This window comes from Callospermophilus lateralis, chromosome 1, assembly GCF_048772815.1.
Source record: "Callospermophilus lateralis isolate mCalLat2 chromosome 1, mCalLat2.hap1, whole genome shotgun sequence".
Taxonomy (NCBI): domain Eukaryota; kingdom Metazoa; phylum Chordata; class Mammalia; order Rodentia; family Sciuridae; genus Callospermophilus; species Callospermophilus lateralis.
Window position 1 is genome coordinate 94,966,019 of NC_135305.1, and position 21,045 is coordinate 94,987,063.

The 21,045-nt window shown below is 38.9% G+C and overlaps 1 protein-coding gene across 2 annotated transcripts in view; it reads left to right on the forward strand.

The window, feature by feature from the left end:
• Pou6f2 (POU class 6 homeobox 2) overlaps positions 1–10,947 on the forward strand; it is a 470,488-nt gene extending 459,541 nt beyond the window's left edge. The window contains exons 9-10 of one of the 2 annotated variants that reach the window (XM_076864071.2): positions 6,770–6,938; positions 10,443–10,947. In XM_076864071.2, coding sequence (XP_076720186.1) covers positions 6,770–6,938; positions 10,443–10,947 — 674 coding nt within the window. The remainder of the gene's footprint in view (positions 1–6,769; positions 6,939–10,442) is intronic. The other variant, XM_076864074.2, reaches the window with a different exon arrangement.
• The last annotated feature ends 10,098 nt before the right edge of the window (positions 10,948–21,045 follow it).

Below are 21,045 nucleotides of genomic sequence, written 5' to 3' on the forward strand. Positions count from 1 at the left end.
TCCAACTCTATCCATGTACCTGCAAATGCCATGATTTTATTCTCTTTTTAATACTGAGTAATATTCCATTGTGTATATATACCACAGTTTCTTTATCCATTCATCTACTGAAGGGCATCTAGGTTGGTTCCACAATTTAGCTGTTGTGAATTGTGCTGCTATAAACATTGACATGGCAATGTCCCTTTAGTATGCTGTTTTTAAGTCCTTTGGGTATAGACTGAGGAGTACAATAGCTGAATCAAATGTGGTTCCATTCCAAGTGTTTCAAGGAATCCCCATACTGCTTTCCATATTGGTTGCACCAATTTGCAGTCCCAAGAGCAATGTATGAGTGTGTCTTTCTCCCCACATCTTCGCCAACACTTATTGTTTTTTGTATTCTTAATAGCTGCCATTTTGACTGGCATGATATGAAATCTTAAAGTAGTTTTGATTTGCATTTCTCTAATTGCTAAAGATGTTGAACATTTTTTCATATGTTGTTGATTGATTGTATATCATCTTCTGAGAAGTGTCTGTTGGTTCCTCGGCCCATTTATTGATTGGATTATTAACTCTTTTTTTTTTTTAGTTAAGATTTTTGAGTTCTTTATGTACCCTAGAGATTAGTGCTCTATCTGATGTGTGTGTGGTAAAAAATTGCTCCCATTCTGTAGGCTCTCTATTCACCTCATAGATTGTTTCTTTTGCTGCAAAGAAACTTTCAGTTCAAATCCATCCCATTTATTGATTCTTGATTTTATTTATTGCACTATAGGAGTCTTATTAAGGAAGTTGGGGCCTAATCTGACAGGATGAAGATTTGGGACTACTTTTTCTTTTGTTAGGCAGTGTCTCTGATTTAATTTCTAAGTCTTTGACCCACTTTGAGTTGAGTTTTGTGCATAGTGAGAGATAGGGTCTTAATTTCATTTTGCTGCATTTGGATTTCCAGTTTTCCCAGCACCATTTGTTGAGGAGACTAGCTTTTCTCCAATATATGTTTTGGTCTAATATGATATAACTGTATATATGTGTATTTGTCTCTGTGTCCTCTATTCTGTACCATTGGTCTACAAGTCTATTTTGGTGCCAATACCATGCCATTTTTATTACTATTGCTCTGTAGTATAGTTTAAGGTCTGGTATAGTGATGCCACCTGCTTCATTAGTAGAGTGTATTTTGACATATCGTACATACATGGAGTATAAATTTCCCTTCTTGAGGTTGTACGTGACATGGAGTTTCACTGGTCATGTATTAATATATGAACATAAGAAAGTTGTGTCCAATTCATTCTACTGTCTCTCCTATTCCCTCCCCTTCCCTTCATTCCCCTTTGTCTAATACAAGTTAATATAATTTTTCTAAGCCTATGGCTTGTAAGTTTGATCTTTGGACAGCAAAAAACAGATAGCTAGCTCCAGAAAAACAAAAACCATGACATAAGATGGTGAGAGCTTGCAGCATAGTGAAACTCCTGATTCATAATTCATTCCTTTTTCCATAACCCAGTGAAGTCAACATATCGCAAGCCTGCCGTTATCCCAAACTGCTTTGCACATTCCCAAATGATTTCTTATTTTTTTCAGAAATATTTGGTAAGTATGTCCATTATTTGCTGTGAGAGTAGCTCTAAAAAGTAGATGGGTATTTACATAAGATATTTAGATAAGACTTCTGGCAGCTTCTTTAAAGATGCATATTACTCCTATAATGAGTGGTCATAGAAAGTGGTCATAGATAGATGATGTTGGTGCATTGGTGACTATTCAGCCTATTTAGCAACCCCTTACACAGGTACCCAGGCTAACAGCAGGAAGGAGCTAAATTTAAAAAGCAAAACTACCACCACCAAAAATGATCTATCCTGGTGCATCCTGAACACTCAGCTGAATATGAGCCCAGTAACCATGCACCAGATTCTACAAAACAGGTTTGTTTTCACATGCTTTACATTTAGTTTTCATTTTTTAAAAAAATCTCTTTACTTTTTAGTCCATGCATTCCAGATTTAATATAGGAAACATCATCATTATACTTTTGAGTCATTGCCAATTTTCAAGTCCAGTTTATCCTAAATCTCCAACCCAGTTAACCTCTTTACAAATTCAGGGTGGACCCTGGCCATCATAGCTATTGCTTTCTGGGCCTGTGTTTAATATATTGGACTGACTTAATCTGAAGCAAACTTCTATAAAAGGCACACTTCCTCCCCAGTCCAGAGAAACTCTAGACCAACTTACACTAGACCTAATAAAAGGTGCCAGATCTGCCTTGCAGGGATCTGAGAGTTCCAGCTATCCCAATCAAGGTGACCTCAGAGTCATCTTAAAAGTAACTCAACCTGCCCAGAGTCAGGAAAATGGAAGAGAGAAACCCAGGATGGTCTATCCTAGCATGGAATGTCAAACTATGAGCAAGGCTGAGAGCTTAAGTAATATTCCAGGGAAGCCTCCAATAGCCATATTCACCTGTTATTTCCCCTCCTCAAACAGAAAGGCATGTATCCCTTAAGAAAGGGGAACTGTTCCAACAGTGAAACAACCTCAAGTGTTTAAGACAAATTTTGAGATAAAAGAAATAATAGTATCAGTCTTTTTATTAGTTCCAAACACATAGACACCAGCTAAGGAATCCTTCCAATGTGTGAGGACAAGTCCCACATGTTATCATCAAGATAAAGCAAATATTTGTACAAGGGTGGACACTTTCTTTGGATGGAAAGATTTCTATAGTCTTGGAATCCATGGGGCAACCTATATAATACATTTTGCCATCCGAGTTTTATGGGTAGGAACATAATTTGAAGAAGGCTAAGCAACTCATCTCCAGCAATCAACAAATTGCACAAAGAGATGCTGAGTTTCCACCTCTTGGAGAGTTTGTTAGCAGACGATCATCCTGTATAAATTTCACAAGAATTCCTATCTTATCACCTAAGTTAAATCAGGAGAAAAGGCAAGAGTGGGAAATGTGTGAGAGGAAGAAGAAGGAATTCAGCTTCCTGGTATAATAAATGTTTTTTGGAGACTCATGGCTCATGGCTCAGGCGCCCACTTCTCCTTAAACTTCACAGTAAATGTTGGATCATCCACAGAAGACTGTTCAAGGCACAGAGAGCTCAGAATCCACAACTTTTCTTTTCCTTCTCTTCTTATTGTCCACGATCTTGCAAAAAAAAGCAACCTACACAATTGCAGAAATTAGTTCCAAGTCACAAAGAACCAATAAGAAGACATAAACATAAATAAAGGCAGCAGGGGAAGAGAAGAAAGATGATAGGATGCATTTACATAAAATTGCTACCCAAGTCATAAACTGGTCCTGCAGTGCACTGCTTAGTCTGGTGGCAGCACAGGCCCTGGGACTGAAGCAGACCAGAGAAATCCTTTCAGATTAAATACCAGTCCCTCATGGGCTGGGCACCTCAACTGATTCTAGTTGATCTAGAGATGGGGCCATAAAAGCAGAAAGTTTATTTCCCACAAGGGCTGTTTAGCTTTGCTCAGAGACAAACTCTCTCCCTGACCACAGACTGCACTGATATTCCCAGCCAGCTGACTCACAGATCTTTGCCACTTGCCAGGTGTGTCAGGGAGTCAGGAGGAAGGAGCAAGGAACCCCTGCTCAGGAGTCCCCCTCACCTGACCTGTCTGGCCTATCAGTCCTAGAAAGGTGAGAGAGCAGGACTTCAGTGCAGCTCAACAGTAACAGTTAAGGGTTAGGAGAAACAATGGCACCAAGAGGATGCCACATCCCGACCTTGCAAACCAGAGAAAGATTTCTTCAAATGAGTCAGCAGATCCCTGCCATCTACTGACACCTGTATGTAGGACCTGTTAAAAATGCATAATCCTGGACCCCACCTTTTTAACATTTTTTTTGTAGATAAACCCAATACCTTTATTTTATTTATTTAGTTTCTTGTGGTGCCAAGAATTGAACCTAGTGCCTCAAACATGCTAAGCAAGCACTCTACCACTGAGCCACAACCCCAGCCCACCAGGTGGCTCTTTTGCTTGCCAAAGTAAGAAAACCACCTTCCTAAAAGCCATGCTGTTACAAGGAAAGTTTCTGGCTTCCCTCTGGCTTTTTTTTTTTTTTTAATTTCTGAACCTCCACTATCTACCCTTATAGAACTGTCAAGCCCCTCTCTTCTCGTTCCTGACTGTACAGGCCTTTCCCACACTGTACCGGTTCTGTACCAACTGTCCCTCTGTTCTAAATCAGTGTTCCTTGATTGCTATGTTATTATTGCCCCACTACCCCTGCAAGGAAGCTTTATAAACTTTTTTTATCCTAATAACCCTCCTTTCTCCTTTCTTCTGTTTATGTACTGTGGTCCTTTGGGGAGTCACAGCTATTGCATTAGCTAAGACTCCTCCTACCTCCTCCCCAGAACCCACCATGGGATGCATGGTCTGAAGAAGGATGGAGATGAGGACACTGATGGGGCTAAAGGGGCAACGAGAATCAGTCCTGGCAGTGTGAGCATTACCAACTGCAAATGGAAATCCAGTGCAGCCAAAAGAACATGGAAAATCCAGATTTTTCTTTAGAAATCAATGTTTAAATATTGGCAAGTAATTCAAAAAATTTGCAAGTACTAGAAAACTGGGTTTATTTTCATGCTGTTCATTTCCAACTCTTGCTTCTAGGGATTTTTTAATGAAGAAATAAGAAATGGGGCTCAAGGCTGCTGTGCACATGAATGTGACCTCCTCTACCCCCCAGAATCCTTAGTGAAACTTGGAAGTCACTCCATGCTACTGTGTGGGTGGAATCCAAGATCCAGAGGGCAATCTCCACTGGGGATGACCCAAAAATGACTTAGTGGATGTCCTCATTAAGTAAATATTGGCCAGACTTCTGGAGGAAATTTTGGAAGAAAAAGTAGGATTTTAATTCATCTTAACAACCAAACCAGTTTTATAGGCAAAATCCTGGACCCCTGCCCATATACAAAAAGTCTGAATTTGCTACACTCAAGTATCCACCAAGTGAGCTCGTACTCCACCAACCAACCAACCAATCAACCTTGCTGTGTCCAGCAGCACCCTGTTCCCACTGACCAGAATAAGGTCTCTCCCTTCTCTGAATGCTGCTCATGGGTAAGACCAGATGACTCCTCCCCCTTGTCTCCTTTCCCTTCTCTGCACACCCTGAGTGGGTGTCCCACCACTAATTTCAGATTCTTCTCTGCTTGTTTCTGATGCAGTAGTATTGAACCTCAATCCCCAAAAAACTATCAACTCTAGAGGGGCTGGAAATGTTTCTAACATTTGATTCCTCTCTCCACTCAGGAACCCTAGCAGTCACTTTGAAAAATACAGACCAATTGCAGTGGCTATACTACTTTTCCATCCCCCCACAATGAATTTAAGACTAGCGAAATGAAAATTCCACTAGACTCTTTTTTTTTTTTTTTTCAAGAAACAGGGTCTCACTATGTGGCATAGGCTGGCCCTGAAATCCTGGGCTCAAGTGATCCTCCTGCCTCAGCCTTCCAAGTAGCTAGGACTATAGGTACCTGCCACACCTGGCCAGAATTCTTTTTTAAATATAAAGATGAAGGTGTAATATATAGCTGTATTGCAGATTCTATTCACAGAGACCATTTTCCACTGGCTGATAGGATCCCTCCCCAGTACTGAGGAGAATCTATACACAAAGCTCCAACCCCCTCTCCCACTCCCACAGATCTTAACGTATTTATTTAGAAGTCCTTTAAAAATTGTCACTTGGGATGCAAATGTTTGTTTCTTTTTCTAACAACTGGAGTGTCTATACACCTGAACACAGAAGCATAATATAGTCTACTGCAGTCCTTCGACAAGAACTCAAATTTACTGAAATTGATGGGTTATTGTGCAGAAAAAGGAAGAGAGAAACTTTTCACCTAAGTCCGAGGAATGAGGTGAAGAACAATAGAGACAGCTCACAGGGAGAATGGCTTCGCTACAGGCAGGATTGAGCAGCACTTTGAAATCTTCCACCATCCCCAACCCATGCTGTCTCCAGCTTGGTGTATGCTTTCATTTATCCAGGGATCAGTAGCCAGGGGGGGAAAAGTTTCATTCTCCAGCTGTTGTGTCATTTCCCTTGATAAGTCCTAAATTGACCGCGTTATCCTGCACCAAAGGAGCCTTCCTGTGGTAGGCATTTTTTATTATGTGCCCTTTCAGGGGACAAAGGCAGCTGTGTCAGTAAACTGCTATGGGGGAAAAAAAAAAAGATAATATTATTCTCACAGCTTCATAAGCATGCTTTTCTGAAGGGCTAATGTGAATGTAAGAAATTAGGCAACATTATCATCTGTTAGCCTGGCTGCATGGCGACCAGGTAAAGGAAAAACACAAAATACTATTTTCTTCAAGGGCAATTTTTAGCACTTAAAGATCCCAATTAAGACACTTCAAATGGAAACCTTTACATGTCTATATTTTTTGCACAATATTTGAACATATTTATGGGCTAAATGGAGTTACAAGCCCCCTAGTAAATGCCTCCCTGCACTATTATTTATTAAGCCCTAAGAAGCATGTTTCTGTGTTGTGGAAGTGGCAGTGTGAGCCGGATGTGGCTTTATCCAGGATAGAAACATCTAGAAGGATGATTTGTAGAGGTATAATGAGTTGAGTTTGGGAGACAAAGAAAACATTCTGGGATGTTGGATTCCCCACCATTCTGCTGTTAGAGTCACTTTCTTGTATACCCTAACAAACAGATATTACTCGGTTGCGTGTTGACATATTGATCCTATTTTTAAAAACATCTCCACAGATCCTCAAACCGCAGCGGGTGAGGTGGATGGGGTTAATCTGGAAGAGATTCGAGAATTTGCCAAAGCTTTTAAAATCCGGCGCCTGTCCCTTGGCCTGACCCAGACTCAGGTGGGACAAGCTCTCAGTGCTACAGAGGGCCCCGCGTACAGCCAGTCAGCCATCTGCAGGTAACCCGCGCCGCATGTTGTCACCTGTCCTGGCCGGCCTGGGCCCCTTGCCCTTGCGGCTCAGCTTTTCATCTCTGGGTGGGCAAAGCTGGCGGGGCAGAGTGTGGGAACAAAGTTTGGGGTAGTTATATGTTGGGATTGGTGCTGTTGATGCAAAGAAGTATGCTAAAGCTGATTGGAGGGGTTCTGGCTTAATAACTCCTGTCAACTCACAAAGAACTTCCAAGGCGGTCTTATTGGAAATATACTACCCCAGCCTAGGAGCCTTCCTTCTGGGCCCTTGCTCCTGTGCATGAGAGCCACTGAATCCTGGCTGCACAGAGTATCCTGAGCAAATGTTGTAAAGCTGCCACAACTTCTGTCTAGAGGTGGTTATCAGGATTTTCCAAGAAAATACACATCTTTTAAAAATATATTTTTTAACCATCTTGTGACCTTGAAGGAACTTTTTACTTGCCTTCCTAGACATAGCTTTTAAAGCACATTTAAAAAAAAAAAAAAAAAAAAAAGAAGAAGAAGAAGAAGCAACAGCTGCTTTAAATGGCTCAGAAAAGGGTAGTAAGAATCTGGCCTGATGGTGCCCATCCCCCACCAAAAATAAATAAATAAATAAATGGCAGAATCCAGCCTTGGTTGTGTTCAAGTTGATCCGGGTTAAGTCGTCAGAAGCAGACCCCATGCATGCATGTGTGTGTTGCACTAATCCCATGTTTATGCATGAGGTAACAAAGGCACTTCGGTAAGAGCTTTTTCCTCTTGGGCAATGCCTTATGAGTCCTCCTCCATCAGGAAAAGCCAAGAAACCAACTCTAAACTCATTTAAGTGGATTTTGTTCTTGGTGATCCATGAAATGCTGTCTTTTTATCTGCTCTTTATACTTTTAATGTATTCCCCAAAGGACGGAAGTGTACTTTTCCTGCAGTTTAAGACTAAGGTTATAAATAACATCAGTATGGGGTAGTAGCTTGCAGCTCACATTTTGCTCAATGATTTTCCATAAAACCCATTGATTGTTGTTAAATACAAAAAGCACCATAGGATCCTCTCACTTCTATGGTCTCCCCTACTGTTTTTTCTTATAAGATACCTCCCTGTAGAAAATAACCTTTATTCAGTCTATACAAGGATACTACTGCTGGGAAATTTGTTTCAAGGCTTGTATATGTTATTCCAAACAACATGTACAGAAGCATCAACACTAACAAGCAGCATCAATGATATGAATACTGTTGCTCCCTGTTGGGAAACATTAATTTTGTTTCATCTTGACAGCCTTATGATAAAGGCAGCCACAGGTTTTCAAGTTGTTGCCAATTTGCTATTGTTGCTAAATTCTTCTTTGGCTTATTTTTAGCCCTAAAATGTGATTTCCTTTTATTGATTAAAGTGCTGTCTAATGTTTGAATTCACACACCTAGTGTTTCCTGGGCATTCCCAATCAAATATGCTGATTTCTAAAGTCTTCCCAGAGCAGGGCACACACACATACACACACACACACACACACACAAAAAAAAAAAAAAAAAAAAAAAAAAAAACTGGAATGCAGAAACCTTCGCAATTTTTAGTATTGTACAGGGCAGGTCAGATACCTTTCTCCAGATTCAGCCTCCTGTTTCTCAGTGAGGTCATTTTAGGAGCTACCAAGAACAAATAAAGAAAAGTCTTGGAAAAAATCAAGATCTTACACTGGAACAATTGCAGTGAATTCAAAGGGTGGAAGGGATGTGCACCGGAGCCTGCACATTCAGGCAAAATTTCTGCCTAATTAGCTGCAGTGACTCCCAGGTGCTACCTCTAGTCCCTCCTTATCAGAAGCACAGAGAATAAGATGCCTCCAATACACTGAACATTGCTGTCACAAGCTCCATCCCCCTGGTGCCACGATGCAGTAAAGCTTATTATAATGCTATCAAGAGTTCAAGCTTTGGGGCTTTTATGGTTAACTGGTAAATAAGGCCAAAATGAAGTATATGGCTGATTATTAACAATGGGAGCTGTTTGTCACCAGTGACAAACTCATTATATGATACTAAATACTTAGTTCACTTTGTATTGAAAACAAATATACTTCTTCCCTTCTTGACCTGTACAGGGAAGTTGGATTTTTTCAAAAATAAATACGTTCTTGAATTGTTCAGGCAAGGGAATGCCATGGAAATTGCATTAAAATTCGATACTATTTGTGCTGCTGTCATAATGTAAGAGATCTAAAAATATATTGCCAAAAATGAGATTATGGCACATAAAGGAAGCCTATCCTTTATTGTCATTTTGCAAGCATCCTCATAAAACATGTTGTGACTAAGGCAGGTTCATTTCAGCTCTATGAGAACTGACTGTTATAATAAGGTGCACTCTGCAGTCAGACTGTTGTATCTCAACAACATAGAACACTTTAAAAGACAGGGGAATTCTATGTACCCTAAGTTGTTAATACTGCAGGGTTGTGAATTTGGATTTAGAATTAACAAACAAATGAATAAAAAGAACTGGTACTTTTTGTTTTTCATTGAAAGTGAGTATGGATTTGGTACCAGGATGACCTCTTAAAACACTCTATATAATTTTGTTCAGGATGCTTCATATTTTTTAAAGTCAATGTAGCAAAGAATTGCTGATGGCAATTGACATATAGAAGACCTCATTTACAGAAAATGATATCATTCAAGTACAGTTTGCAGATATCGCACATTAAACACAGCTTGATACCCTGGTGCAAAAGAACACCATTACACTGGACAGTGATTGGAAGGCGTGAGGTGGCCTTAGCACATCCAGGATGGGGTATTCCATAGTAATTACAATGTGTCCAGCTGTTTGAGCCAGAACTGTAAAGTAGCAACTGGGCTATATTTTACCTGGAAAGGGGGCATGTTGTTAACTTACATATGGTGAAAATTGTTACCAAAGAGTGGGGGGCAGGGGCAAGAGAGAAGTTAAAATGAGACACAAAAGAACAATAAAAAAAAAATAGAGCCATAAAAAAGAACTTACCCCAGTTGTCATAACTATGCTAATAGCTATAATATTTTCATAACCCAGATAACTGGGAAGAATTTAAAGAAAACCAAATGTAAATCATAATCATTTTAAATGAAAGACATGACAACTGTTTTTCTGGATGTCACTTCGTAGGATTAATTTTTGCCTTAAGAAGTCTGAGATTGGGGAAGACAAGCTGGTGCAACTGAAACAGAAGCTTAGATCTCAGAGTCTAGAGGGAAGCCTGGGAGTTGTCTGTGTTCCCCTTGTGCTGGCGCGGGTGTCCTGCCGTCTCTGCCTCTCCCTGGCCCTAGTCTGTGTGCACGGCGTGTGGTTTGCATGCACTGGCATGGAGCACGCTGGGAGGGTGGGCGCTGGCTTGGGTGGGGCTGGCTACCTTGCTGCTGGCTGTTAATCTGGAGTGAATTCGCCCTGCCAGGCAGTCAGGCAGGCAGGCAGGAAGCCCACCCTGGCAGAGGACTCAGTGTAAGACTGTTCTTTCTCAATTCTCCCCCCAGACACACCATCCTGAGAAGCCACTTTTTCCTACCACAGGAAGCCCAAGAGAACACTATAGCTAGCAGTCTGACAGCCAAACTGAACCCTGGCCTTTTGTATCCTGCCAGGTTTGAAAAGCTGGACATCACCCCTAAAAGTGCCCAGAAGATCAAGCCGGTGCTTGAGCGGTGGATGGCTGAGGCTGAGGCCCGCCATCGAGCAGGTATGCAGAACCTGACCGAGTTTATCGGGAGTGAACCGTCCAAAAAGCGCAAGCGGCGCACCTCCTTCACACCCCAGGCCCTTGAGATCCTCAATGCCCACTTTGAGAAGAACACACACCCCTCTGGGCAGGAAATGACCGAAATTGCTGAGAAGCTGAACTATGACCGAGAAGTAGTTAGAGTTTGGTTCTGCAATAAGAGGCAAGCCCTGAAGAATACAATTAAACGCTTAAAACAGCACGAGCCCACCACGGCAGTCCCTCTGGAACCCCTAACAGACTCTCTGGAAGAAAACTCCTAAAGAGACGTCCACCCATAATCAGAGGCAAAAATCCACAGAAACGAAACCCCACCTTTGGGACTCCACCAAAAAAAAAAAAAAAAGAAAGAAAAGAAGAAGAAAAGAAAAAAAGATAAGAAAAAGATGAAGATGAAAGAAAATCAAAATTAAATTTAACAGCACCCCAGTCACCATCATCATTGTATGTAAAAGACTAAGAAAACTACCAAGTGGACAGAATGGTTTCTATGTGTCCATTGGTTTTCCAAAAAAGAAAAAAAAAATTTTTTTTGAAAATTTTTAAACAAAGAATACACCACACGGAGGGTGTGTGTGGTAGGATAGTTCCCATCCCCCACCTGTCTCCCCCCCCCAAGCCAGTTTTTTAAAACAAACCAAATAACCACATACTTTTTGCTGTGTATTATGAAAATGTGAACACGTTTTAAGGAAAAAAAGAAAAACAAAACTAAACCAAAAAAAAAAAACGACAACAAAAACTTGTATCTGTTCAAAGCGAATACAAGCCTGCCACCTGGAGGAGGGCTACATCCTTTCAGGTACCAAGTGCTGATTCACTATGAAACCTATTAACCAAAGTCAGAAACAAGGCATTGCAAAGCGATCTTTGTCTACTCTTCTCTGCGTGTAAAGTTGTGTTACAGATTTTTACATTTGTACTAACAGAAAAGTAGGAAGCCTGATTTCTCCCATCTTTCCCATTTATTGTCTCCACCAACGGGGTGGGTACCATTGTTGAAGCCATTCAGTAAGGCTCACTATCGGTTTGTTTTGCCGGAGGGGAGGTAGGGACTTATTTTTTTCTGGGTGTTTTTATGTTCCTTTGTTTGTTTGTTTAAGGGGGGCATCCTGGATCGTGTGCCAAAGCATTTGTTGCTTTCTTCTCACTATGACTTGTGGGTTTGAGAAAAGAAAATGGAGCTCACATTTCACTTTCTTCCTCCATTTCTCCATCTCCAAGGTCTCTGGGGGTCTGCTGGAAGGCCCCAGAAGTGGGGAAGAACCGTGTCTTTTCCACTGAGATCCTACTGAAATGTAGGAGAGACTCCAAAATAACTAGGGCTTTGCTCGTTGAACTGTCAACACTGGCATAAGCTGTAATTGTGCTCACTGTCCACACCAGAGCTTGGGATTTTTCTCAGTCTGTTGGCCACGTATATGGAGAGCTGACCAAAACTAATTTTGTAATATAAACATAAGCTGCACATTTGGTTCAATACTTACATCTATGTTATGCTTCTGTGCAAAGCAATTTCTCTCAGAAGTCTGATAGCCAAAGAAATGTCTCAAGGTTTCAGTCAAAGTACACACAGGCATGAACACACCCATATACACCCACACAAAGAAACAGGCCACAAAGAAAGTGATAGCGACCAAATCATTGTTAAGGGCCATCGAGTATCCGGTTAATCTCATCTTCTCTGCTATCTCTTTCATCAAGTCTGTGATGGCAGACTTGTGGGGGGAATCGATTGTTCTTTGGATAGATAAACAGAGCAGAAAAGTAACAGATGAATTTGAACAATTGGATTGGGGGCTGACTCTTGAGGAGGAAGGAAGTTTTAAGTGTCTCCAACAAAAGAAAAATATAGAGAAGTGGCTCATATGACACATCAGAATAGCTTTCACTATTAGAACTAGAGGATTAGTTCATTTTTAAAAATAACTTGCTCAAGAGATTCTGAGGGTCATGATACCCTAAGAAGCCCAAAGAATGTGCTGAGAAGTGAGGAGGGCTATGCAGCTGAACACTTGGAACCTGCAACTAATATTTGCGCCAAGGTGTATGTAGGTGTTCTGTCAAAGAAGCACACAAAAGAGAACTGTGAATTTGCCTGCAATCAAAATGTAAATATTTATGAGTGATTCATTAATAATAATGTTCATGTACTATCTAGAGGTAAATTGTGGGAGGGAAAAAGAGAAACCCCACCTCAAATTGACCAATGAATTAGAAACACCATCTCCTTCCTCAAATGCACTCCCTTCCCCTAGGAGTTTCTAGTTTCTTCCGTGGGCTCCTTTACTGTCATGTAACTGGGACAGTATAATTGTCCCCCTCAGATGATTCATGCAGCAGTCAGAAAACTACCAACAAAGAGAAAAAAATCCTGAAATTGGAACTAGTTGCTAGTAAAGGTGTTTCCATTTCACCAGTCTGATGCTAATTGGACCACAACTAGCCTGTTCCATGCCAACAACATCATGGTACCCATTTTACCATCTCAAAAACTGCACAAATACCAACAACACAGAAACCCAAAACTTTATTGATTAAAACAGATTTTGTATTCTCCTAGGACCTGTTCCAAATTCCATCAAGAAAAGCTCCCCAAGAAGAGAAGTTAACAAGATAACATATGACGGATGTTAAATGTTTAAAAATATGCCGGCAGCAGTTACATAAGGCCTGCTCAGTTCTGAGATCTATAATTGGGAGGGTATAACTAGGACAGTGAAAATATAAAATAACAGTGATCATCCGGAGTAGAACAAAGAAGAAATACATTCATCCCACAGTCGTAAAACCATTCATGTGCAGTGATTTTTTTTATAGTTTTATAATTTTGTATTGTTTTATAAATTATTTATAAGGTGTTGTAATGCTTCTTATATTAATTTTTTACAGATAAATTTTTTGCTACAAGGCATAAAAAAAAGGTGCCTGAACAGATTCTTAGAAATATAAATTATACTGTGTAACTCATAAGTCTTCGGGACCATACTTATTGTTTAATTTTATTATGACATTTCTTATTTCCACTTGTAAACAACTTCATATGCCAATAACATTTAAATGTCTTTTATGTTTCCATGAACTGAAGGTTAAGGTTATCACCAACAAAAAAAATAAAAGCCACTTTGGGCATATGTGATTGTACTTCAAGCTTCAATATTTTTCGCACATATGTTTAAATTATTGCATTCTTCATTTTCTTCATTATTTGATGAAAAAATGACAATGGATACTATATTTTATACTTGTTTGTGGGGTTTTTTTTCTCTTTCACCCAAAGAAAATTTTTTTGAACAGCTGAAGTTTCACTTGAATTTACAAGGTTTTGTTTCTTTGTGTTATAATCACACAGTACACACACAACACACACAACACAACACAAAAGAGAGAACAAAAAAGCAAAAGGAGCTAGGAAAAAAAAAAAAAAAAACAAGTAGAGGCATATCAAAGAACTCAAGCTATAACCAAAAAGAAATCGTAAATTGCCTTTGCTCGTCTTCTCTACGCTGGACCAAAGTTCAATATTTGTAGGTATATGCACATTGTATAGATACGGCTAAATGTTGCTGACAATCTCGCAATACTAAACTGTTCCTATTTTAAGAAAAAAAAAATACAAACTGTTCATCAATGTTTTACCTCAGCACTCTACTTGTACCCAGTTAATGATCAAGCTTAACAAAAAATGGAGAAAAAGAAAATTGATTTTCATTTTCATGTTTGACTGTAAAAATCTGTTTGGATAACATTTTGTAATGAGCTTTTTGTCATGTGATTTGCTCGTCTTCAACTTGAAATTATGTGAGGCACATATGTTTATTTGTTATTAAGAAAATGATTTTTTTTCTTTTTCTTTTTCTTTTTTTCTTTCTTTTTTTTTTTTTTTTTTTTTTTTTTGTCCTATGTGCTGTGATCTAGACTGGTCACCAGGGTCACTTATGAGGCACCGCAAAGAGATCTGCTTCTCCATGCCTGGAGCAGGCAGCAGGAGGGAGGGCAGGGAAACAGACTGGGTTGTTCTGGGAAAATCATCATGACGAGAACTTGACATGATAGACTTGTGACCAAGAAGCCAAACTGGATATTTAAAAGCTCCTTACTTGCTCTGACATTGAAACCAAAGCTGATTTATCTGCACAGGTTGCTTAATGTTTAAAAAAAAAAAAAACTGTACTTAATCTAGAGCAATATCTGTATGGTCGGTAAAGCTGCACTTTGTGTATTTCTTAACAGCTTCAGATCTGTCACTTTTAATTTGTACCATAAAAAATAAAGAATTGTTTGACATGAGCTTCTAGGCTAAATGTGTCTTGCAGTCAAATATGTCACTTAAATTATAAGAATTTACATAAGCATACATTACAACCCCAAGTGTTAAGAAAAGGAAGGGGTTCGAGGCAGATTGGTTAATATCATGATTATTTTATTTCTGCAAAAGAAATGCCACATTCATCGGGATTCCTTTGGTTGCACATTATAAAAATTCAACTCAAAGTCATATAAACGACAAGATACTGTGTTGTTGGACTTAATGGGAAGTCCTCTTGTGGATATCAGCACAGCTGGATACAGAGGCTTAAAGAATGTCATCAGCCTGTCCCTCTTGGCTTCCTTCTCAGAAAGATTCTCTATCCATCAACCCCAGGGCTTTGAGTCATGCCTTTCGAATCTGTCTCTACACTAAGCAGCAATGCTGGGGGACAGTGCTCTTAAGTCAGCCTCAATCCTGTCTGTGGTGGGGCTGGGTCTCATGATGACCATACTACAGGACCAAAAGGATTGACAGAGGAGTCACCGTAAAACCAGAAGACAGAAGATGAGACATGATAGTGGGCAGAAAAAAAACAGTGCCAACACAGTCTGTTGCTAACACCCAGCTGAGTGCCTGGTATGGCAGAGTTCTGCAGCTTTTAAGTGATCTCTGTAATTGCATATTCTGGAAAATTCTGGCATTTAGAATATGCTCCTGTTTGAAGTTTAATGTGGGTAGGAGAAGTGAGTTAATGTTATATAATTTACTAATTCAAAACATCTTGCTAAAAATAACAGTAAAAAACCTAACATTTAGAATCACACTCTCCATACTTTTAGTGATCTTTAGTAGGCGTTTCCTATGCTACATGGGGATCTATATATCAACTTCATGTTATGATTGATAAGATGTGCTTTGGGACAATAAACAGAATCCAAAATCTGACTGTCCATGCATTATAGATGGGCAAAGTGGGCAGGAAGCTCCAAGATGACTTTAACAGGAGCAAAAAATATTAATGCTTCTGCCTTCATAGGTGGGGAAAAGACTAGAGAAAGTCATTTTTGAGCATTCTTTCTAAATAAAATATTCTAAAAATATTCTGGGCAAAGGTCCTACCTGTGATTATACCCATTATGTATACTAACATGTCTTCTTTAAAAAGACAGTGGTCATTTAAATTTAATCCTTCCATATTCCACGAATATCTGCTAAGTACTTTCTATGTACCAGAAAATTCTATGTGCTCAAGACTCAGAAATAAATAGAATTTTTGCCTTCAAGAAACATCCTCATCATACAAAAAACAGTAATTTTTCTCAAAAAGTAAAATCATCCCATGTTTCTTAAACTATAATATTTCACAAAAATAAATTTCAAAATTAAAATGATGAAAAACTGTCCTGAGGCTGACTCTAGAAACAGAAAATGAATGTGTAGAAATAGCACAGGCTTAGAAAACAACCACCAGAATCTCTTTCAAATGATATAAAATACTGTTCTGATAATAATCTTCTAATAAACCAACTGTATACCCTCAGTATATTCAGGGGCACGTGTAGCAAGACAATGGTTGAGTTTGATCAAAAGTCTTTGGTTGGAAAGAGTCCAGAAGCTATGTGTCACACATATAGATAAAACTTGTCACTAACAAACAGGAATCAGTCTGGCTCCTTGTTGTTCTGCCCTCTGAAAGGAGCATCCATTTGGCTTATCTTCTACACACTGAGGAAGGCCATGATCAAGGGAAAATGATAACACCTAGATTTTTAGTATATTGGATGAAAATCTTTCTAAAACAGAAGAAATATTTCCATGTTTTCTTAAAGAAGATCATGAATATAATTTACCCTCTTTTTTATTTGTTCTACTTAGTTATATATGACAGTAGAATGCATATGACACATCATACATAAATGGAGTATAACTTCTCACTCTTCTGGTTGTACATGATGTAGGATCACACAGGTCATGTAGTTATATATGCACATAGGGTCATAATGTCCAATCATTCCCCTCTGCCTAATCCAAACTACCTCTATTATTTCCTAGCCATCCCCCCTTAGCATCTGCATATTATAGAAAACATTCAGCCTTTGTTTTGGGGGGATTGGCTTATTTCGCTTAGCTTGATATTTTCCAGTTCCATCATTTACCAGCAAATGCCATGATTTCATTCTTCATTAAGCTGAATAATATTCCATTGTGTATATGTACCACATTTTCTTTATCCATTCTGTCTGTGGTGGGGCTCAGTCTCATGATGACCATACTACAGAACCAAAGGATTGAAGGGCACCTAGGTTGGTTCAATAATTGAGCTACAGTGAATTGAGCTGCTATAAACATCAATGTGGCTGTGTCACTGTAGTATTCTGATTTTAAGTCCTTTGGATATAAACCAAGGAGTGGGATAGCTGGGTCAAATGGTGGTTCAATTCCAAGTTTTCTGAAGAAACTCCATACTGCTTTGCAAAGTGGTTGCATCAATTTGCAGTCTCACCAGCAATGTATGAGTCTAAATTTTCCCCCACATCCTCGCCAACATTTATTGTTGCTTGTATTCCTGATATAATTGCCATTCTGGTAAATGGAATGGATTTAAACTAAAAAGCTTCTTCTCAGAAAAGAAAACAATCAGTAACATGAAGAGAGAGCCTACAGAATGGGAGAAAATCTTTACCATATGCACCTCAGATAAGCATTAATTTCTAGGATATATAAAGAGCTCAAATAACTTAACACTAAAAAAAACAGATAACCCAATCAATAAATGGGCTAAGGAACTAAGAAAAAAACACTTCAAAAAGAAGAAATACAACTGATCAACAAATATATGAAAAAATGTTCAACATCTCTAGCAATTTGCCCTCTTTTTGGAGGCCTATCTCCTTCTGTTTGCTTTATCCTTGTTAATGAATAGATATCAGCCATCCAAAAAAAAAAAAATGTCCAAGAGTCACGCCAAGTCTTGTATACCCATATGTACACACACCACATGCACATATGCACATCACACACACACACGCACACACACACACACACACACACACGTGCATATGCATGCACCAAGTCACCAAAAATCCTAGAATTCTGCCTCCTGAATTCCTTTGGAATCTGTCTCCTTGTCTCTATCCCCCACTGCTAATACTTAGTGCAGCTACCTTTCGCCAAGATTGCCATAATACATTCCTTCTGGTCTCCTCACCTGTCATATATTTGCCACCAGAGAAGTCATTCTAAAAGGCCAATATGAATGTTGTTTCTCTTTTGTTGAAAATCTTTCCAATGCTTACCATTGCCTTCAGGGTAAACAAAGGAGCCCAACACAGCACACAGTGCCCTTCATGACCTAATCCATGCTTGTTCTTCAGTTTGATCTCTCATCAGTTCTCAGTTTATGCAGTTGTGTCCTAACCCCACCAAACTTACTAAAATTTCTTCAATGGTGCTCTGCATAGAATATCCACTGACAGTATAGAGGATGGATGTCTGAATGACCTATGAACCTGACTTGCCAATAACAGTAATATATTTGATAATAAATTTTTTAACTAGCTTCATTTGTATGTGGCAGATCTTCATTGTCTAGTATGAGCAATAGTAATCTCCTATTTGTATAATTTTCTAAGCAAACTCAAATACAATATTTTATCTGCTCCTTACATAAGCCAGTAGAAGTGTGACAATTCTTATTTTATAGATGAGAACTAAGAATCATAAAAGATAAAAAGTCTCGACCAAGATCCAAGAGTTCATAGGTAGAGCTGGCATTTTAATACATTAGAAATTAGAGCACTCAGTACTGCAAGTACAGAGTAAATGGCAGAGAAATGGTTTCTGATACCACCATGACTTTGAATAACCAGTGAAAAGTTCAAACTCCAATATAGAGTAGCAATCTAGGAAAAGTTTACTGTTATGGATGATAAATTCCAATTCTCTAATTACCAAGTCCATTATGACTTAAATGATTTTTACCCAAATTATTAGTGTTTGGCAGAAATAGTAAAAGATGCATAAAAGAAAATTAGGGATTACTAATTATGTGGCTTCATTTCATTATCACTGCAATTTAGGGCCTAAGAATACAAAGAGTTCCAATCATTCCAAAGGCAAATGAATTTAAAACCAATTGAAAAGTGGGAGACAGTCAGTGGATACTAGATGTAATTTGATTAATCCTGCTTGCCAGTGAGTAACATGCAATAAGTGGAAATGGGAAGCTGGCCTGAAACCTAATTCAATGGGTCTACTCAGAACCTTCTCTGATATTCTCATGCCACTTTTAAGAACTGTAGTTGTTCTGCTGATGGTGAAGAACTTGTAGCTTTACTAGACCTGCTGAGATGGTCATTTGGGAACAAATAATACTCTTCCCACTGCCTTTTCTGTTCTACAAGGCTGGGAACTGTGTGAAGATATCTGTATGCATTCATGAGCTCTGTTCTTAAACTACTGGGACATCATCTCTGAAAGAGGGGATGTTTCCGGGTCTAAACAGATCCAGAGCTACAGTAGTTCCAAAACCTGAACCTCAAAGAGGAGAAAAACCATGTGCAATGACAGTAGTTATGAAAGCCATCTGATTAAGATGCTGGCTAGATAAACTCAGGAAAGAAACCATGGATACTGTTCTCATTTCTAAACTTTGCACTGTTAGCTGAGATCTGTGGTCCACCAAGATATGCTACTAATATATGTTCTCAGAGGGGAAGATTCACTGAGACTTGCTTACATTTAGACTGACTAAACTCCTTAATTAATGCATCATTGAAATGGATCACTGGGCCTCAGCAAGTCCATGTTATATCTTTGAATCTGGTGACTCCTTGGGCCACATCTATGATGTCAGTTGAAGGAAAACATATCCATTAGGGAATATTTTTCCTGCTAGGTTTATTGTTGTTGATAGCTTTGATTATACAAGTAATCTTTGCTCATTGTAGGAAAATTATAGCATAGAAATAAACAAAGATATTTTCATTGTAAGCATATTATATTTATGTTATATTCAGTTGGTTTTCTTTATATTTGTCTATTTTGATATTTATGGGTTATTTTAAGTGGTTGTCTCAAACTTCAGAGACAGCAGGTAAATCAGGAAATAAAAATAAAACTCATATATCTTGAAATCCCACCTCTCTGATAAACCACACGAGTATGTGGATTGCCAAAACTCAATAATTATTTCCCCAGAATCCTAACGAGACCCACCAAGCAACTGATCTTGGAAAAAAACCCAACAGCCCTTGGTTGTCTTGGGAAAACATAATGCTAGAGACTGCTTCCACACAGGCTTTGCTAACCAATCAAGAGGCACTGGGGAAGAAAAGTAGGTTTCCGTCATGGAAATATAAATATCTTAGTACTGATAGGCTTGTGGGGCTGACCTTAAGAACTCTTTCTTGAGATGAGACCCACTGCCTTACGTTCAAGAATGGTTTTATTTTCATGTAAATCTAAATCATACTAATGCCTTCAAAGACCACATAATGCACAAACTAAGCTTTATGTATATGTACCTAATGAAGCAATGCCTTATACCTATCAAGACCATTCTCTGCTCTCTATCTTGATGAAAGACACCCTGATACCCCTATAACAACAACAACAAAAAAAATTATTGCTTCTTTCCAATAGCACAAGCTTCACTTGTAGTTTATAACACATTATTACTGTGCTATTAATGTTCAAATTCCTACTGCAAGTTTTGTGCAACTCCACAGGCTCCTGGGAGATCACAGTGCAACCAGTCTTTACAAAATATATTGTGTTTTTAAGAATTCATATGCATATATTCTTTATTTCTGCTTCTAGAATGGTCAGGCTCCTCAAAGGGAACAAAAAGGAAAAATGAGTAGATCTGTAAGCTCTAAAGAGCAGAAGAACTGAAGTTTCTCCATTATTCCCCTTTAGAAGAAGCATCCACCTCTGAAAGGGTCTATTTATACTTCTAAAGAAAGCAAAACCCTGGGGGAGACACCAATGACACTTACCCTTTTTTTTTTTTTTTTTTTGTCAGAGAAACCACATGGTCCCTGTCCCTCCTCTTCTAAGTCCTCTAAGTCCTTTGCTTTCTGCTTCTTTCCTTTAACTTTCCTTTGTC